The sequence below is a fragment of the Ochotona princeps genome, chromosome 5 (genome assembly GCF_030435755.1).
Source record: "Ochotona princeps isolate mOchPri1 chromosome 5, mOchPri1.hap1, whole genome shotgun sequence".
In the NCBI taxonomy this organism is placed as follows: Eukaryota; Metazoa; Chordata; class Mammalia; order Lagomorpha; family Ochotonidae; genus Ochotona; species Ochotona princeps.
The window spans coordinates 25,505,557-25,527,363 of NC_080836.1; the positions used below are offsets into that span (position 1 = coordinate 25,505,557).

The window sequence follows — 21,807 nt, forward strand, 5'->3', positions numbered from 1 at the left end:
GCTAATGTGGTAAAGTAAATGCAGAAAAAAATCACATAGTGACAGTACATGCTGGCAAAAATAACTGGAAATAAAGAGCAGTGGAGAGGATATACATAGGTAGGACACAGAACTATAGGGAACATTATTGTGTGCGTTGACATTGTAACAGATTTGAGTGATCAGAAGGAAACACGATTGGGGACATCACAAGAAAAGTCTTGCAGACAGATAAACAAGGAAGGCAAAGACTTCAAGGGAAGAGCAATATGGATGACAAAAGACAAGGAGGAAACTAGTAAGCCTGGTATTGGTAATGAAAAGCAGAGGGAAATGAGGTGGAAAGTTAAGTGCTATCAGACAATTAGGCTCCCACATGCCCTGTGAGTGGGTTAGCCTTTAAACTCAAGGTGAGTCCTAAAGCAACATTTTAAGGGAAAATAACATGAGATTATTGGTAGTTTATCACTTTATTGTGAGAAGAATGGAATTTGGAGGCAGTACAAAGGCACAACGAAACGAGTCCACAATCTATACTTGTCACAGAGGTAGGTGCTAGCCCAAATTACTTAATTCATTTCTATAAAATAGCTTCCTTCTACCTAGAAATGTTGTGCAACAGGAACAGTCTTTAGATTTCTGGTTAAAGAGTAATATATTAAAATGAAGGACAATCTGTCTTCAAAGAACATATTACCAATATATCCTTTTCAGTGAAAAGGAGCTGTAGAAAAGAAATCACAACTCCTTGCAGCACAGCACCAAGCAGAACTTACCATGTTTGGCCTTGCAGGATCGGTTGTCTGGCTGTATTATGTAGCCCTCTACACAACTGCATACATAGGATCCATATGTGTTTATGCAGGTCTGGCTGCACGTACCATACACAGCACATTCATCTTGGTCTGAAAGGAAAATCGGCATTTTTCTAAGCAGGCTTATTGCTTATTGTCTTTTTTTTCTTTCTGGAAGACAATAGCTTTTTATTCCCCCCCCCCCAAACTTTGTAAGTAAAGCAAAGTTTCAAAAACAGAACACCCAACACCAATCGAACTTTGTCAAAACTAAGTGAAAGTTAAGCTGTTGCTACCTTAATGCAAAAGATCAAAGGCAGTTTAACATAATTCATTTTAAAAGTTGTATTTGCATTTATTATGAGTGGGTCATGTGTCATTGTTTTTCAAAAATATCAATGATAGTTACATGCTTCAGAATGTTGCTTTTTTTCCCCAAAGTTTAGCAAATATGTTGTCTAGTCGTATAGCTTTCCTTCAACAGATAAAGTTCTGAACTAAGGTATACAAATTATGCTCACTGGTTTTTAAAAAGCATATCTTATTAGCTCTTGTGCAGAAGAAAAATTAACAATTATGGAACCCCAGCAGTGGGTAATGGCCTATGTTGCAAGTGTTACACTGTTGGAAGAACAGCAACTAATATCTGGCTGGCATCCTGGGCCTTGTTAATGCCAAATTTGTGTTAACCACACCAGTGTGCCACCACAGTCACCTAGCTTATTTTTTTTTTTCTGGAGATATGCTGAGGGTTGCTGATTCTGTGAGACCCTGGGGCAGGGGGTGTGAGAGACCGGGTCGCAAGGCTTGGATCCTTAGGCTTGCCTGTAGAGTGCTGGGTCCATGAGCTCTAGGGGGCTGGAAGTCTGGTGGGACCTGGATCAGGGAATCCCAGGGCACCTTCCTTAGTGGAAAAGATGGAGAAATGCATGGCGGGCACAGTTGCACATGAAGGATATAGTGGCCCATTGGGGTTTGCAGAGGACATCTGGTACCATGACAGAGGAAGGAGGGTGGAACAGATTGGACAACAATGACAGCAAGTATCAGGGCAAATGGAGACTCTAAGGTCGACAATGTTGGCCAGTGGACACTGGAAGGATTTCCTCATCCTTGGATCAATGAGATTGACAGGATTTCAGAACTATTGAAACCACTAAAGAAAGCATCCTTGGAGCACACTCCACATCAGGAACCCTGAGGTAGCCATTCTCCACCTCAAGTGCTGGGACGTTGGGAAACTGGGTGTGGCTTCTGCCCTTGTCTTCTCCCTCTCCCCAGATACAGGAAGAAAAAGAAAATTTGGAAATGATGGTTTTACTCAATTACCCTCAATCTTCCCACCCCGATCAACATCATCAAAAATAAAAATTTTAAAAAATAATTATGTTGTAAGATCTATGGCCCTTTTTCTACACTTTTGTCACTTCCTCCAGGATACAGTCCAAATCTCCACAACCAGTAAATACTTTCAATTGTTACATGGACATGGAAAACAAACATACATTATTTAAAGCTAATTTTTGGATGAAATTATTGGTCTCTACCCAGGACGACACAAGTCTAGTGAAATGCATTGTGCTGTGTATTTCCTTGTTATAGTGATATGTTCTTATAGCAATTGGAGAAGTACGTGAACCTCTTGGCATTTGAAGGAGAATGTTAAATGGAGGCTTCCTATTGAACTGAATTGAAACAATGAGCTGGATCGTCTTAGAATAAATAAAGAGATGAACAGAAGAGTATTTCAGTTAAATGAAGATGCATGTTAAAGGCATTAAGATGATACAATAGGAGTTTCAAAGAAGCAGAAGAAATTAACTGAAGCAAGTTTCATGAGTGGACACAGTGAAACATAACACTGAGAATGTTCTTTGTGGCCCAGATTAGGAGGCTGGTTGCATTACTGATTCAGCGGATTACATTAAAATTGCTTAGTATGGCTGAAGCAGAGTTTTTGGGGAGGATATACTTGGGCTATAAAGCATACACATAGATGAGAATTAAGACAATGAAAAATGTGTATTTCTGTCTGTAATGATTTTTGTTCAAATGTCAGCAGCAAAAATGTCAACATAAAATTGATAAAGAATGCCACAGCATTAGTAACCACAAACTTATCATTAGGATACCCATTCTAGATTACAGCTATATACCATTTACACAATTAAAAATAATCAAATTCAGCTATTTTGATAATTTTCAATACAGCTAGAAAATTACTAAAAATTCATATAAAATTATGAAGTTACGTTGGGGTGTTTGATAAATTTTAAATTTTAAGAAATAAAATTTCCGGGCCCGGCGGCATGGCCTAGCAACAAAAGTCCTCGCCTTGAATGCCCCGGGATCCCATATGGGTGCCGGTTCTAATTCCAGCAGCTCCACTTCCCATCCAGCTCCCTGCCTGTGGCCTGGGAATGCAGTCGAGGATGGCCCATTACCTTGGGACCCTGCACCCGTGTGGGAGACCTGGAAGAGGTTCCAGGTTCCCGGCTTTGGATCGGCGCAGCACTGGCCGTTGCGGCTCACCTGGGGCGTGAATCATCAGATGGAAGATATTCCTTTCTGTCTCTCCTCCTCTCTGTATATCTGACTTTGTAATAAAATAAATAAATCTTTTAAAAAAAAGAAATAAAATTTCCTATGAACATAAGCAATGCACAGTAGGCACTCAGTTATATAATTAAATTTCTGTTAACAAGTGCACTAAAAAATCTAAATAAAGTTGCATATTACACATACCTTTGCAGCCTCTCCCATCATCTTTTACTTCAAATCCAGCTTCACAATAACATCTTGTACTATTTCTGGCGACCGCACACTTATACTGACAATTCAATTGCTGGCAATTGGATAATAGTTCTGTGGATGAAAAGCAAACATAGACTTTATAGTTAACTATATCCCAATTCACATTGTATCTATTTAATCATTGCTTATAGTCACTGAATGTATAATCCTATTAACATAGGTTTGATTCTTCCAGAAAGATTTATGATTTGTCCAGAAAAGAAACAGTATTTATTCTTCCTAAAATATAACTGTTTACATTTGTTTGAAGCATTACAAGCAGCATTGAAGACAAATGTGTTTGGTCCTCAAGTTTTTAGCTTATTACTAACTCAAAGTCACAAATCTCTTCAAATTCCTGTAAATTAAATTATTTCATGAGAAAAATGTCACCTCAGTGCTGATTTCATCATCTACGGCTTTGCTTTCTGACAGATCAATTGATTTTCTATCTGTCGAGCACATGTTTTGATTTACCAAACCCATGTGTAACCTTCATAGCAATCAATACGAACATATTTCATTTTAATAATTTATTTTTCATTGGTGGAAAAGTATTAGGCAAATGCTGGATATTATACATTTCATTATAGTGGAACTCTTACAGAGAAAATACATCTTGAAGCAATAGTTACTGAAACCTCAGAGTACATTAGGATTAAATATGATAAATGCATGAGACTGAGATAAAGTGACAAGCATATATTCACTGCATGAATAATTTCTAGCAGGAAAGAAGACTTGCTAAACTAGAGAATATCTGCCAAAAGTTTGTGGCTGTTTCTACTCTGAAAGCAAGGGTATCAACGGATTTTAACTGTGCTTTCTCGTCTCGCCTTCATGGACAATGTAGTGGCTTTTGGAAAATAAATACAAAATATGTTGATATTTGCATAAACTTAGCTGACATTTCCTTCAAATTGACAGTTACAATAGTAAAGTAAAACCTAAAAAAGCAAAGTGAAAAAGAACATCTGGAATAATTCATATCGAATACTAGGGCTTTTAATAAGGTCTTAATTTCCTAGGGTAGGTCATTAGCTCAGTTACTTCAAGTCATGTCCTATATCCTCCCCTAGTCACTATGTCCCAATGATGAAGTTACTCTTTGTCATAAAAATGAAAAAAATCCATATTGATCATCCGTATTTTTTTTCAGTGCCTACTTTAAAATCACTGTTATCAATTGTTTCCTTCCCTTGCTGCAAAGAAACTGCTCAAGTAGTCCTCCAAAGTCCTCCATTATTGGTAAGTGCAGTGATTTTTTTTCCTAGTTCTCCTCTTACATGACATACCAACTAAATTGGAATAAATTCATACTTACTTAATCCCGATACATATTCACTTTGCTTAAAAGGAACCATTTGTTGGCGTTCTTCCTATTTAAGATCCACCATCACCACCATCTTTCTCTTCTCCTTGACCTTCTAATGATAGGGTACACTAGGGGGCATACAAGCTACATGTGTACCCATTTACTCTCTGAAACTTTACTTTCTGAAACAGAACTGCGACAACCTAACATGAAAGTCACCTATGACCTCAACTTATAGCTTTCACTGCTACCTTAACCACTGATAGCTCGCACTACAAGTCTTCTTGAAGAACACAGACAGTTTGGTTTTTCTTAGAGTAATAATGTCAATGGATACAGAATCAACATCTAATTTGTATTGGTGAGTACCGAGTCACTACTAAATGGACATTAATGAGAATGCTAATCATTGTGTAATGATTCCTGATTTGGTCGTGTAAAACATAGCAGTAAAAACAAAACATGGGAAAAACTCATTTTTATAAAGTAATGTAGTTTTACCTTGTATGGTCATTATTATTTTCATTTTGATTCCGATTAGTACATAGAGATAAAAATTAAGAAGTAAACTTGTGTATTATTTTCTTAATCCTCAAATAGCATGCAGAGGTAAAGATGAAGAAGTTGCTGTATGTCATACTTTCTTAATTTCCTTTTTTTTTTAAAGATTTTTTTTTACTTTTTATTGGAAGGTCAGATAGAGAGAGAGGAAGATTGTCCATCTGCTGATTCACTCACCAAGTGGCCACAATAGCCAGAGCTGCGCAGATCCGAAGGCAGGAGCCAGGAGCATCTTCCTGGTTTCCCACGTGGATGCAGGGTCCCAAAGCTTTGGGCCATCACTTTTGCTTTCCCAGGCCAGAAGCAGGGAGCAGGTTGGGAAACAAGGCTGCCGGGATTAGAACTGGGACTCATATGGATCCCGGCTAGTGCAAAGCAAGGACTTCAGCATCTAGGCTACTGCTGTGGGCCCTATGTCAAACTTTCTAAATATGAAACTTCTTCGAAAAATCACAGAGGTTCAAATTATAAGTCTCCTAATCTATCTGTTACAGAAAACCATAAGCCATAACTTGTCTAAAATTATACATCAAGCCTAGTAGAGTTGACTTTCCAGTCGGTCAAATGACAGTTTGTCTTCCTACTAATTTCTATAATGTCCACTCTTCAATCTGGAGATGACGGGTACTATAGCATACTCTTTTTAAAATGTGTATTTTTATAATTAAGTAGTGTATTATAATGTGTTCTATAATTTTTGCATTAAATCAAAACAATAGCTTTAATAAAATAACTTGACTTAAAATTAGGAGCAAGACTCAGTCCATGTTATTCATTAAAATAAAATAATCCATGAAATTAGGCTAAACCTCAAGGGAGGCTATAGTAGGACAACTGATTGGACAACATTTGCATGAGAACAATTTATTGTATATACAAAACAAGGAGAGTTGCTTCCTCCCTAAGCAGGGAAACAGGAACTAACAGACCAAGGAAAGGAGACTCCCTCTTGCTTTTGATGTCAATTCCTAAAACCCTTCTCTGATGTCTGCTTGCCATCTGCACTAAGGTCTGATGCTGGGCCCTGGATGGCAGCCTGGTGGTTAAAGTCCTCATTTTTCACACTGAGGCATCTCATATGGGTTTCGGTTCTATTCCTAGGTGCTCCCTGCCCGTGGCCTGGAAAAGCAATTGAGGACTGCCCAAAACCTTGGTATCCTGCACCCTTGTGGAAGACTCAGAAGAGGCTCCTGGCTCCCGGCTTCAGGTTGGCTCAGTTCTGGCCATTGCAGCCAGAAAATCTTTCCATATCTCCTCTCTGTATATCTACCTTTCTTTTTATGCCTCAACGATATCTAAGTGATTTCTCTGAGAAACTTACCCTGTTTCCTCATTCAGTACCAGTGCCCAGAATTTTCACATTTATTTTCACTACCTCCACTGAAATGCTTTTTAAAGGCCTTAAGTGATCGTATTAGGAAATTCAGTGCATTTTCTAGACCTCTTCTGTGCATATTTCATGAAGAATTTAATATTCACCCCCATGCTTCTCTCTATACACTGTTCATCTTTAATTATGCAAAATTTTCTTGGTTCTTGAGCTTTATACTTGATTGATTTATTTCTTTGTCCATCTTCCACTTCTGTTAGATTTTCACATGTAGCAGTTATCTTCCAAGTATTATTACTGGCTCCAAGCACCAAGTCCATGGCTGCCAGACAGCAACCAATTTATCTCCTAACATTAGGTAATGACGTTGTCAAATCTTGTTTGGTTGTGGTATAATCAGTCCAACTAAGACTTCAACTGACACAGCATTTTATTTCATTATCGACTGAGCACACAGTCAGCCCAAGGATTCTGCCAGAATCCACAGATGCAAAGGGGTTTTATCAATCGAGGATTTATAACAGGAGTGTTGAAGAAGGTGAAATTAGCTGGAAAGAGTATAACATAAACAGCTACAAATCACAGTAGGAAATTAAAAATGTTTGATAAAAGTACAGATGGCATGGTTTAAAAGGAAAAGGATGCATACAGAACAGGAAATGATTGAATGTGTCTGGGTAATCACTGGGAAGTATTTGAATTTGAGCTCAGACTTCAAAGATAAGAGTAGCACTAAACAAATTTATGTGAGTACAGTTCAGATAAAGGAGATGATAGAAGAAAATATGTAAGTCATGAAGGCATACAAGAAGCGCAGAGAAGACAAGGATAAATGACACTGTTCAGTGAACCCATAATGTTTGATGTGGTATAGAATGAAATTTGGATTATTGTTTGGATTCAAATCAAGTTAGATTATTCAGAGGTTAAGTAGAAACATTTTCTTGATCTGTAGGAATCATTGTTTGAGTAAAGACATGACATATTCCAGCTTAAAACATTTTAAAAAGACTTCATAGTGGGTAGAAAGGTGAATGAAAAATAAAAGAAAAAAGCTAATAGTTGAAAAATGGCAAAAAGATAATTTAAGATTATATATATTTGAATGAAAGATGGCTATAATCGCAATAAAAATGACATTGAAGAATACAAATGAAAGGAATTAATTGTAACAGATATAATGTAATTTGAATAGAACAATTTTTTTGTTTTTTACTACATAAAACTTTAAAAATGTCAGTGTAATGACCAGGAAGGAACAGAAAACCTGAATATATCTCCAAAAACAAAGGAGATACAGATTTGAAAGTAAAAAGCACAAAGTGTTGACCACTGAATTCTCAAATTTGAAACATTCTTCTAAAAGAATATCTGTATTACAAATAAAACTTGGAAGATAACTGCTACATGTGAAAATCTAACAGAAGTGGAAGATGGACAAAGAAATAAATCAATCAAGTATAAAGCTCAAGAACCAAGAAAATTTTGCATAATTAAAGATGAACAGTGTATAGAGAGAAGCATGGGGGTGAATATTAAATTCTTCATGAAATATGCACAGAAGAGGTCTAGAAAATGCACTGAATTTCCTAATACGATCACTTAAGGCCTTTAAAAAGCATTTCAGTGGAGGTAGTGAAAATAAATGTGAAAATTCTGGGCACTGGTACTGAATGAGGAAACAGGGTAAGTTTCTCAGAGAAATCACTTAGATATCGTTGAGGCATAAAAAGAATCATGGCAAGGCTGATGTTTAATTTTTCTAGGCAAATTCACTCCATTATTTCATTTTTTTATTTGATCCAGGCACACTATGAAAATATTACTGACCACATCTTTGTAACTTTTTCCAACCATAAAGCACAAGTATCTAGTGGGTGGAAAGTATGGTGCATGCTGGAAAGTTACAGATACTAGGAAACGGAGAGTTCCAAAGGCAAAAAGCAAAAACAAAAAAAAAAACAAAAAATAAACAAATCTGAAGCATCAAGCTCCCAACGTGTTTCGGTGTGGGACTGGTAGTTGAAAATATCAAAGGAGACCAAGGCAACACAACCTTTGGCTGGATGCATATATCCTGTACAAAGTATGCATTATGTGATGACATGGAGAGGATTAACTAGTGTGTGAGATTTGCTAAAATGGTAAATACTGTTTGTGCCAGCAGAAGATGAAGAACTGTGAAGAACAAACACCATCAAAACTCAAATTTGCCTTGACTGTGAAAGCAATACTAATTATTGTAAAGTTATCTATTTGAACTGCTTAGCATTTATGCATAATTACATGCAAGTCTATAATGACTACGTTCATAATTAACTGTGCATCAGATTAATTTTGCTAGAAAGCTTATTTGAGTACAACAGAAATTTTGTGCTTGAATCATTAGGTTTCACAGAGTGCCTTTTATGAAGCAGAGTCACTGGGTCATGCAACATTCGGATTTTCAAGTGAAGAGGATTATTAGTACCTAAGTGAATGAAATATGCAAGTGAGAACATAAACATTTGAGCATAGTATCTAAACTATGCTTCAACATTATCATAAAATTATCTTCTAATTTTTTATGTGAAAAGTAGAGAGGGGGGATGGGAAAGTGAGCGGGAAACGCAGATTGCACAGGGTAGGGAAACAGGAATAGGTGAAGCGAAGAAGGGAAGGAAAAGAGACAGGGAGGGAGATATATTTTCCATCTGTTCCTTGATTCCTCATATATTTTTTTTTTTTATCAGGGGATGGGCCAGCACTGTGGCAGTGTGTTAAGCCAATGCCAGCAAAGGCGGCATTCAATATTCTGGTGCCAGTTCCAGTCCTGTCTACTCCATTTCTGATCCAGCTCCTGTAAAACACCTGGGAAGGCAGCAAAAGTTAGCCCAAGTGCTTGGGCCACTGCCACCCTTGTGAGAGACGTGGATGGAGTTCCTCACTCTTGGTTTCAGCATGGCCCAGCCCCAAAAGCTGGTTGGGTTAGACCAAGGCAAGGAGATAGGAAACCAATCCTGGACTCTAATATTAGTGTTCCAACTACTTGAGCCAGTATCTTCTGCCACCCAGGATGTAGGAAACTGGAATCAGAAATAGAGCCAGGAATCGCACGTGGGCAATCCAAAATGGGATAGCAACATAATTGCTGAGTCCAATGCCATGCTCATGTTGTCTATTTGACTGATAGACGTTATAATTTCAGAGGACAAATTTAATTCAGTTGGTAATTTGCCTAACAGAGAACTATTGTGTTCTTTCTTTAAATAATCTTTTCATGCCTTTTCTAAAGATATAAAAGGTAATGCATTTCAAAGGAGAATTATGAAAATATATGTGAATCTTTTCTATAAAATGAAAATTTAAAGTTTATAAGTATGTGGTATGCAGCTTCAAGGCATCTAAACTGAGGGTTTTTTTTCACTAATTAAAGTATAAATGGTTTTAAATTTATCACTAATAGTCAGATAGGAGCAGAGGATTGGATAAGAAAGCTATGGTTCATCTACTCCATGGAATACTACTCAGCTATTAAAAAAAACAAAATGCAGTTCTTTGTGGCCAAATGGGCCAAACTGGAAACCATAATGCTGAGGGAAATGAACCAATCCCAAAAGGTTAGATACCACATGTTTGCCTTAATTTAATATGATATGATGTTAAGCATATCATGTTATGTTATGGATATTATGTCATTTGTAGTATATAAACTAAAATTGAACTGTGAATGGGGGGTCACAGAAAGTGGTTAAGAAATCGCATTTATTTTTAACATGTTGACTGCTCAATACCATGTCAATTAATTCCATAACGATGTTAATTATCGCAGATGGTATATTAGTGCTTTTATTTGACCGGGAAGATACTCTGCTGACTCTGCCCTCAGACCAGAGAGGGTCTTCCCAATAAGTAGTTGGACTTGTCTGGACCATGGGATGTTGGACTCTATGCTTGGCAAATACTTGCAGGGAGGGAATTTCAACTAAACATGAACTATGGTTATGCAGCGGGGTGGAGGAACCCACCATGGGAGGAGGGTGGGGGGGAGAATCCCAGATTCTATGTAATTACAACACAATGTAATTAATGAATAAATTTAATAAAAAAATACAATGTAATTAATGAATTAAAAATAATAATAAGAAAATAGTCAGATAGGGTTTTGAGGCCAGTAAAGAAAATTCACACTAAATATGAGATTTCTTCCACCTTTTATCTGTTGACTGTTAGCTGAGTGCTAAATTAAAACTTTGGGCTGTGGAAAAAAAATGCATCATAAATATACTTCTGGTTTTTAGTAGTCTTAGTCTTTCTAATGAACACACTTAAAGAGAATACAACCATCATGTGCTCAAACATACAAACTCAACCAGAAAAATTAAGGAAAATATTACCTAAGGATGTTTTTTCTCATGAAACCTGTTCAGAAACTTCAATATAACATCATTACAGAAAGGTGTTTGTCCTCCAAAAAAAAAGTACATTTAGCAAAAGAAAAATTATTCAGAGAAGGTAGGAACAAAGAGAAAACAAAGCAATTTCCTAGAAAGCTGGTGAAGGGGAAACCTGGGATGCTTTTATGCAATCAATCTACTTCCAAGGATTTACAAAGGGGAACTTTAGGAGCGATTTCAACATGAATCAGACAGACAATTATGGGAAAAAATTCATACAATACTACACAATTTTGCTCCAGAGAATATACGCAATAATTAACACTGAATATTGAATTAAATAACAACTGACACAATGACAGGGAACAAAGTATGCAGTAAAGGGAGATTTCTGAGAAATTCTCATTATGAACCTTCTTGATAAAATGTAAAAATGAAATATCAAATGTAAGGTAAGCAGGTGTTCTAAGTACACAGATTAAAAACAGAAGCAAAAGAGCTAATACTGGAATGTCCTTGAGGAGAAAAAATGGGTAGTGTAAAACTATAGACCTTTAAGCCATATTATTTTGATAATACTATTATTTTAATATCAAAAGTAATCACAGTGCCAGACCTTCATGGTTATTAAAACAGCCTGATACTGGCACAAAGACAGAGAGCAAGATCAGTGGAGTAGAATAGAAGCAGGAGAAGGGAATCCACACAGGTACAGCCAAATAATCTTTGACAAGAATACAGAAGACAATCCAGGGAAAAAGGAAGGTCTCTTCAATAAATGCTGTTGCGATAACTGGTTGATAGTCTGCAGAAATAAGAAGCTAAAAGATATAGATGTAGGCACTGACTTCCGAGAAGAATCATCAAAAATAAAGGAGTCAAGACCAAAATAAACAAATGAGACTACATCAAACTAAGAAGCTTCTGCACAGCAAAGAAACAATCAACAAAGTAAAAAAGCAACCAACAGAAATTTGCACACTACACAGAAGAGAAGGGACTAATTTCTAGAACACATAAAGAATTCCACAACAACCAAAACAAACCAGTCAAGAAATGGGCATGAGGAATGGACAGATACTTTACAAATTAACATATCTAAAAGGCTAACAGGCATATGAAAAAAAAAATGCTCAAGCTCCCTGGTAATAAGGGAAATCCAAATAAAACCACCACTGAGATATCACCTAACTCCATTAAGAATGGCCCACGTACAGAAAACCACCAACACCACTTGCTGGCAAGGAAGAATGGAAAAGGGAACCCTACTCCATATCTGGTGGGATTGTACGCTGGTGTAGCCTCTATGGAAATCAGTATGGAGAACATTCATACAACTGAAAATCCACCTACCGTATGACACAGCAGTAACACTCCTAGGAATCTATCAAAAAGACCTGAAGAAGCCGTTGAACTTGACTGGACAATAAGATGCTGGACTCTATGTTTGGTATATGCTTGCAATGGGGGAATCTCAACTGAACTTGAACTGTGGTTATGCAATAGGGTGGAGGAATCCACCATGGTGGGAGGGTTTGGGGAGGGGTGGGGAGAATTCAAGTACCTATGAAACTGTGTCACATAATACAATGTAATTAATGAATTAATAATAATAAATAAATTTAAAAAAAAGACCTGTTACACGAGAAAGCAACTTGCATCCCTATGTTCATAGCAGCACAAACAATGATCACAAACACAAGGCAACAACTGAAATGTCCATCAACAGAAGACTTGATCAGAAAACTATGGTTCATTTACTCTATGGAATACAACTCAGCTATTAAAAAAATGAAATACACTTCTTATTAGCCAAATGTGCCCAACTGGAAACCATTATGGTAAGGGAAATGAACCAATCTCAACAGGTCAAATATCCTACGTCTGCCTTAATGTAAGATCTTGCAATATCAAATCTAACAACCATAACTGTAAATTGCATCTTATCACACTTCCAAGCTATTTATAATATATGCTGTCTGTACCACATGCAATAAGATCTTGTGATGTAACCTATTAATCAATCAGTCATGACAGGATGATGAATATGATCACCTGATTGTTAATACCATTCTTATTATTGTTATTACTACTATCCATGGGTAATGATGATCTAGTCCATACTGTTCTCTTATTTGTACCACATGGATCATATGCTAGCATTAATTTCTGCAAGAAGATATTGAACATTCTTTTGCCCCACTGTAGTGTCACATCTATTCCCGTGCTATGGGTTTGACAACACCAAGGAGATTAAGACTAACTCTAATTTTATTTAATTTTTTTCTTCCATTTTTTCCCTTTTAACCTGAGGAGGATTGTACCTAAGAAGAGGTATAATGGAAGTGCAGTGGAAATAAATAAGTCCACTGGCAGTAACAGAGACAAGTAATATCCACAAACTTGCAATACAAGTATGGTCTCACAGCTAAATGACAGATAAGCCCCTACATTGTTAGGAGACACCTCAATGGCAGTATGGCGGACTTCTGAGAGTACTTGAAAGACACCTATTGAGAGATTGGAGAGGGGGAAATCAAGATTGCAGAATAGGGTAAGGACATGTTTAAACAGACACAGAAATATTACCCAGTATGAAGCAGAGAGGGCACATTCCAGGAAATAGGAGAGGACATAAGCACAGCAGAGGGGCACCCAGAGACTGACAGACACACGAAAGTAGCAAAATCAACGGTGTGGTGTTGCAGTGATGATACTCCAGATTGCCATTTGCTGAGTGCCGCTGAACTTCACCAGCAGCCGGAACTCCACCAGCAACGAGGTGGAAAGGGACGTTTATCAGGAGCTCCCGAGCTCAACCAAAAGAAGTACTTGTCCTGCTGGTTTGTTTGATTTGACCAGGAGCACAGAGTGGCAGGTTCCAGCTGGGCGGTGCGGGAGCAGGGTGGATTTCATAGTCTAGTTTGCCTCCTGGAGCCATATTGGGCACCATTTTGTTTAAGGAGGCAAAAGCTATGGGGCAGGACTGTGCATGCACTGAGCTGGAAGTAAACTCATTTCAGGCTCAGTGAACTGTAACAACGTGACATCCTACAGGTTCCACCCAAGACAGGTCCAGGTAGCTCTCAGACCTGGGTACAGATTAAGAACCTTAGCAGTGGCACATCAGGCCACATTTGTTACAGTGTGGCAAATTTAAGACTGCAGGGGACAACAGTGAGCTGCGCATGCACTGAGCTCAGCGAGACCTCACTGAGCTCAATGCATTGCTCTGGTCCCACAGGAAAATAGTTTCGACTACAGCATTGCATGGGTCAAAATAGGTCTGTGTAGCCCTCAAACTTAACAACCAATAGGTTCCAGCAAGATCACCACCAACAACAACCTAGCTATAGAGGACACCTGGTGTCTCCCTATTCCAGGGCCTTACTCCAACCAAAAGTGGGAGAAAGGTTATAGAGACAACAGTGCAGTCTCAGCACAGTATCACAGGAGGAGGAGACTGGTGAGCCAGGAGATGGAGCTACGGAAACCATGGTGGAAATCTAACTTAAGATCCCAGACCTGGTATTCGCTGGAGGGAGTGGCACAAGTGACTACAAACAAAGAGCTGTGTACCAACTGCAATTAATAAAACCGAAACGTAGACCTGTGGGAGACAGAGCTTAGAAACCTGCCCCAAGGTGAAGAACCAGAAGTACAATGACCAAGAGGAAAAGAGACAGGCACAAGGAATATTACTGAAGACTCCCCTGCAAAGGAGCAAAACCCTTTGCAAACCTCAGAGCTCACTGAGGAAGACATCGAGAAATAGGGATACAGAATTCAAACACTTGTTATAAAACTTAACAATGAGGACCACGTAAAGCAGGCATTCAAGGAATTGAAGGAATATGTCACACTGGAAATGAATCAAATGAAAGCTGATATATCAGAAATGAAGAATACAGTGGAGCCAACTGAAAGTACAGTGTAAAGTCTCCGAAATAGAATGAAGGAGGCAGAAGAAATTCCCATAATTGGAAGATATTTCCTGTTACCAGGGGGAAACAAACAAAAACTAGAAGCAGAGCTGGATCAGGCTAAAAAAAGTATTCAAGAATTGAAAGACACTATTAAAGGCCAAATATAAGAGTTATGGGAATTCCAAATGGTGCAGAAGGAAAAGCTGGGTTTAAAAATATATTGAATGAAATAATAATGGAAAGTTTCCCTAATCTGAAGAAAGAATTGGGAAACAACATCCAGGAGAGGCACAGAATTCCCAACAGACTTGACCAAAAGTGAGCTTCACCATGACACATGATCATCAAGTTCTCTCTTGAACATCAGGAAAATATTCTTAAATGTGCACATGAAAAAAGTCAACTGACATATAAGGAATGCTAATTAAACTCACAGGGGACCTCTCACAGGAAACACTACAGGCAAGAAAAGAATGGAGTGACATATTCCAGATTCTAAAAGCAAAAAATTTTTGGCCAAAAATAATGTATCCAGCAAAACTTTGCTTTGTCTTTCAAAATGAAATAAAATCCTTCCACAGTAAGAAAAGTTAAAAGAATATGATTCTTCCAAATCTGCCCTACAAGTGATACTTAAAGATGTTCTTTGGACAGGGAATTTTAATAACACCAAACAAAACCAAAGGCAAATGTAAAGAACAGCCCAGTAAAATAACAGACGCCTAAATCAGTGAACAACCCATTGCTAAAATGACAAGATCAAATTACCACCCATACATATTAATCCTGAATGTAAATGGCTTGAACTCATCAATCAAACATCATAGATTAGTAGACTAGATTAAAAAAAAAAAAAACATCTATTTGTTGCCTACAGGAGACACATTTCACAAACAAATATCAGTGGAAACTATCTCATAGATTTTGATTTTTTTCTTGTTTCATCTCTTCAAAACTCTCCTCTCATTAAATTCTATCAGTCATAGCTCATACAATAGCATCATTTTCTTCAAGAACATTTGATTTTTCCATTAGCCATTCTGTAGGATATTATTTAACTTCATAGTGTTATTCAAATCTTCTTTTTCTTCCCATTTAATTTCTTTTGTGGCTTTCCATTTAAGGGGATGTATAGTAACTGTAACAGAGACTATCATAACTAGTAGCATGTTATTTAACTTCATGGCACGGTAAATTTCCATTTTTTTCTGTTGTTGATTTTCTATTATGGGTTTTCATTTAAGGGGATGTACAGTAACTGTGTAATGGAGACTATCATATCCAGATGTGAGGATACAATGCAGTATGCATCTCCACTTCCAGACAAAGATGGACTCCCAATGAAACCATTCACTATATCTTGATAACAGGATGCTGGACTCTGCCATTGTCCATGCCCACAATGATGGACATAAGGCAGTGTCTGAAAAACTATACTATAGCAATTTTATAGGGGAACTCAGTGAGAATGGTTATTGTAGAGTAAATAATCATAAAAAGAAGTAAAATTTTAAAATAAGAAAAACTGAAGATAATGATGGGGGAGGGTTGGGGAGAGGCAAGTAAAACCCGTTGTGACTTTGTCATAAAATAAAGAATTAAAAAAAAAAGTGATTAACATGGGGCAGGTTTAAGTTAAAATGGTGGTGATATCTATCATATCTCAGGTTGCAATGTCTGATTTCCAGCTCCGAATCAGTTCCTGATTCTAGCATCTAGTTAAGTGCACACTAGTAAGGAAAAGAGGTTAAAATAGGGAACCCAGGTGAGGAACCTGGATTTTGTTTGACCCAATACTGGCTGCTTGTATGCATTTGCAGAAGGAACTAAGAAATAATTTCTGTTCTGCTCCTCTCTTCTCATTTCCATTTTTCTCCTCGTATCTGATCTAGCCTTCCTCCTCTCTTCTCCTTTCTCTGTGTTGTATATGTTTTCTCTGCTTTCCAAATAGAAAATTACAACAAAGCAATAAAAATAAGCCAATGATATTTTTATAGGGTCCTCACACATCAAGATATTTGATAAAGTGCCTGGCGAATAAGTTGATCATTTGGCATAAAATGATTTGAAATCCATGTGCATTAGAGGAGTCTTCAAATGGTTTATGGGAAAGATTTACAAAAAGTATGCATAGATTTCAAACATGCTTTACTCTAATAACCTGAAATACTGTTCCATGAACATTTGAAATGACTTTCGTATAATCATTGTAAATTTAGATTCTTTCTGAGTGATTTCATGAAATAAAAGCATCCAATTATGTACTTTATACCTTTAAGGGAAAGATTTTCTTAATCAGTTTTATTTCTTGTATTCTAATGATATTTCAATCCTTTTATCATTTTCTTCCCTTCAGTCCTTAAGTATAATGTGATTACTGTTGATACACTTCGCAATATAGCTCTAGGTTATGATTAACTAAACTACAAAGCCACATTGGAAATTTAAACCTAGGGAATAAAAAACGCTAGATGGTATTATCAAAATTGTATTAAAGGTGAGATACCTTTACGTATTTTCTTTTTTTAAGGCCTGATTACAACAGCCTGTAATACACAAGAAAACAACTGTGAGGTGAATGTCCTCATTCAAACAGAAATCCACACAATCCAATTACCAGTTAGAAATGGTGCTGGGTGCTGAGAGACAGAAATGGAGAAAAAAGTAGTATTTTAACCACAAGCGTTACCCACAGGAGCACATGGGAGATACATCTGTATTCAAAGACAAACCAAATAGAGCTTGTAGGGTCTCCCAAGCAAAAAGTAGTAACTTTATGGGACATTCCAATGATATGTAGGAATAAAATCCGTATGACTCCTTAAAAAAAGGATTATTATTTGAATAAGTAAAAGCACTCAAGAATATATTCTCCATGAAGGAAAATACTAAAGCTAAAAATAAGTATTATTGTCAGCAAAGAAAGTTACTCTAAGCTGGAGTGGGACCTCATGAAATTCCTGTTCCCCAAATTATATGTTATGCTCATCCCATGCACTCTAGAATGGCAGATGCAGGAATACAATGAAGTTTCCTAAAGAATAGTATCAAATCTTTAGGAAGGATTGACTGGAACTCAGCAGTATGTTTGAAAAGCAGAACAAGGAAAAGTAAGGGAGAGACTGAGTTGGGCCTCAAAAGAGACATTTTGGAATGTCCCAAAACTTGTGTTGCCTTCCAGGTGGAACCAAACATCACTGTGAATTCTTCATCTTTAACCTTTTTTTTTTTTATTTTAAATTCATTAATTACATTGTATTATGTGACACAGTTTCATAGGTACTGGGATTCTCCCCACCCCTCCCCAAACCCTCCCACCATGGTGGATTCCTCCACCTTGTTGCATAACCACAGTTCAAGTTCAGTTGAGATTCCCCCATTGCAAGCATATACCAAACAGAGTCCAGCATCTTATTGTCCAGTCAAGTTCAACGGCTTCTTAGGTATACCCTCTCTGGTCTGAAGACAGAGCCAGCAGAGTATCATCCCAATCAATTAAAAGCTCCAACATACCATCAGCAAAAATTTACATCACCATGGAATTAATTGACATAGTAATGAGTAACCAATATGTTAAAAGTAAATGCGAGTTCCCAGCCACCTTCTGTGACTACCTCATTGACATTTCAATTTTAGTTTATACACAACCTATAACATTCAAAACATAACATGTTATACATAAGATCATATCATCTTAAATTAAGGCAAACATGTGGTATTTAACCTTTTGGGATTGGCTCATTTCCCTTAGCATTATGGTTTCCAGTTTGGCCCATTTGGCCACAAAGAACTGCATTTTGTTTTTTTTAATAGCTGAGTAGTATTCCATGGAGTAGATGAACCATAGCTTTCTTATGCAATCCTCTGTTGACGGGCATTTTGGTTGCTTCCATGTTTTTGCAATTACTGATTGTGCTGCTATGAACATAGGAGTGCATGTTGGTTTCTCATAAAACAAGTGTTCTGGATATATTCCTAGGAGTGCTATTGCCGGGTCATACGGTATGTTGTATTTGAGTTGTTTGAATGTTCTCCATACTGATTTCCATAGAGGCTGTACCAGCCTGCAGCCCCACCAGCAGTGGAGTAGGGTTCCCTTTTCCCCGCAACCTCGCCAACAAGTGTTGTTGGTGCTTTTATTCATGTGGGCCAGTCTTACTGGCGTTAGGTGGTACCTCATTGATGTTTTAATTTGGAATTCCCTTATTGCCAGGGAACTTGATCATTTTTTCATATGTTTATTTGCCATTTGGGTTTGTTCCTTTGTGAAGTGTTTGCCCATTTCCCGTGCCCATTTCTTGAGTGGCTTGTTTGTTTTGACATTTTGGTTGTTTTGTAGCTCTTTGTATATTCTGGAGATCAGCCCTCTATCACCTATGTCGTGTGCGAAGATCTCCCATTCTGTGGGTTGCCTTTTTACTTTGTTGATTGTTTCTCTAGCTGTACAGAAGCTTCTTAGTTTGATGAGGTCCCAATTGTTTATTTTGGTCTTGATTTCTACTGCATTTGGAGTCTTTTTTAGGAAGTGAGGGCCTACCCCTAAGTGTTGCAGTGTGTTTCCAACATTTTCTTCCAAAAGTTTGAAGGTTTCTGGATGTAGGTTTAAATCTTTTATCCATTTGGATTTGATCTTAGCATATGGTGAAAGATGTGGGTCTATCTTTTTGTTTCTGCAGGCTATCAACCAGTTGTCCCAACAGCATTTATTGAACAGACCTTCCCATTTGCCTGGGTTGTCGTTTGTCTTTTTGTCAAAGATTATTTGGCTGTATTTCTGTGGGTTCCCAGAAAAACCCAATGCCAGCATCATACTGAATGGAGAAAAACTGGAACCCTTCCCACTGAGATCTGGAACAAGACAGGGATGTCCGCTTTCTCCGCTGCTATTCAACATAGTTCTAGAGGTACTCGCTGAGGCCATAAGACAAGAAAAAGAAATCAAAGGAAATCAATGGGAAATGAAGAAGTCAAGCTTTCACTATATGCAGATGACATGATTCTTTATATGGAAGAGCCAAAAGGCTCAACACAGAGACTACTAGAACTTATACGAGAGTTCGGTAGAGTGGCAGGGTACAAAATTAATGAACAAAAATCAACAGCCATAGTGTATGCTAACAGCCCCAAGTTGGAAAAAGATCTAACCAGCAAGATACCATTCAAAGTAACAAAGGAAAGCATGAAGTATCTGGGAATTAACCTAACCAAAAATGTAGGAGACCTATTTGAAGAAAACTACAAACTACTTAAAAAAGAAATTGAACAAGATCTAGAAAGATGGAGTAACATCCCATGCTCCTGGATAGGTAAAATCAATATCATTAAAATGTCTATACTGCCAAAAGCAATATATACATTCAACGCAATCCCAATCAAATTGCCCAAAACATTCTTCACAGATCTGGAAACAATGATTCAAAGGTTCATCTGGAAACACAAAAAACCACGAATAGCTAGAACCATCCTGAAGAACAGGAAGTTAGCAGAGGGAATCACAGTTCCGGACCTCTGGACATACTATAGGGCAGTGGTCTTCATCTTTAATCTTAACCAAAAGCACTTTATGGAAAAAAATCATGATTAGGAGACAAGTTATGCTGATACAAAAATATTTCCAATACTTTCTTTGGAAGTATTTTGTAGATCAGCTAGGGAAGATTTTTTCAAATTTCATTTCCCTGGTCATTTTAAGTTTAAAACTAATCAATTCATCAAGAAATTAACTCTTTGTTTTAGATGTAAAAGCAGAAATTTTTTTTTTTTACCAAGAATGTTACTTCTTGACCTTTCAAACTACATCTAGCTAGCACTTACATCTATACTGCGTTGAATTAACTACTCTTCATCTTTCTATCCCTATGCAGCCCTTACAGCCTGAGAGAGGGGCTAGAAGAAAACACTTCAGCTTTCTAGGAGGGAAGGAATATCATTGTAGCTATGTAAGGTTTCTTTCAATGAGTGCACAGATGAATGACATATGGATCTTGGTTAAACTATGTGAACTAGTTTTCTATAAAATTGTAAACATCTCTTATTTTGTAAATAAACAGGCATTTAAAATAATAAGTTTCTGTATGATAGGTATCTTTAAACATGTGATAATAGGAACCAAGCCAAAAATAACATTAAAAAAATTTTAAGGTGATTATGCACAGGATTTTCCAATGTATTACTTTGTGTATCTAGGGGGGAATTAAGGCATAGTCAGGGGAAATAATATTAATAATCCATAATGTAAGTTAAAGCAAAAACATCATGCTAAGTTGCAAAGTAAATCTCTGTTCTCCAACACATTTTTTGATATTTGGAAAATTACCAAAGATCAATTTTTTACAAGTGAATATTCAAAGAATTGATTGCCCTTTAGAACAAATTCAACCTGTTTTTAGTGTAATAAAAACTGGTTTGCTTGGTATATTGCAGTCTAGAAAATAATTAAATGAAAGGATTACAAGGCGAGTACTGGAACTTGATTCTCCTAGTGTCTAACATACGGACATGTCAGTAAATATTCGTTAAATGAAAATCACGTTCCTAACTTCAATTTCTTGTTCTGGCACCCGGAATAAAAGCTCCCTAATCCATGTGGACATGACCCACAGCTCTACCTCAACACAGTGCCACTTGTTTTTCTGTGTGAAAATACTGACATTCTATTAAACTGTATGAACACCAATCATAAGCAATATTATATAGATAAAAACATTATACTTAAGGTTAAACATATCAGTGT

At 37.1% G+C, this 21,807-nt stretch overlaps 1 protein-coding gene across 1 annotated transcript in view; it reads right to left on the reverse strand.

Moving 5' to 3' along the window:
• The window catches only part of LRP1B (LDL receptor related protein 1B), a 1,366,825-nt gene that overhangs the window by 889,519 nt on the left and 455,499 nt on the right, over nucleotides 1-21,807 (reverse strand). The window contains exons 6-7 of the mRNA XM_058664204.1: nucleotides 3,519-3,638; nucleotides 756-884 (exon numbers count right to left, since the gene is read on the reverse strand). Of these exons, the coding sequence (XP_058520187.1) occupies nucleotides 756-884; nucleotides 3,519-3,638 (249 nt within the window). The remainder of the gene's footprint in view (nucleotides 1-755; nucleotides 885-3,518; nucleotides 3,639-21,807) is intronic.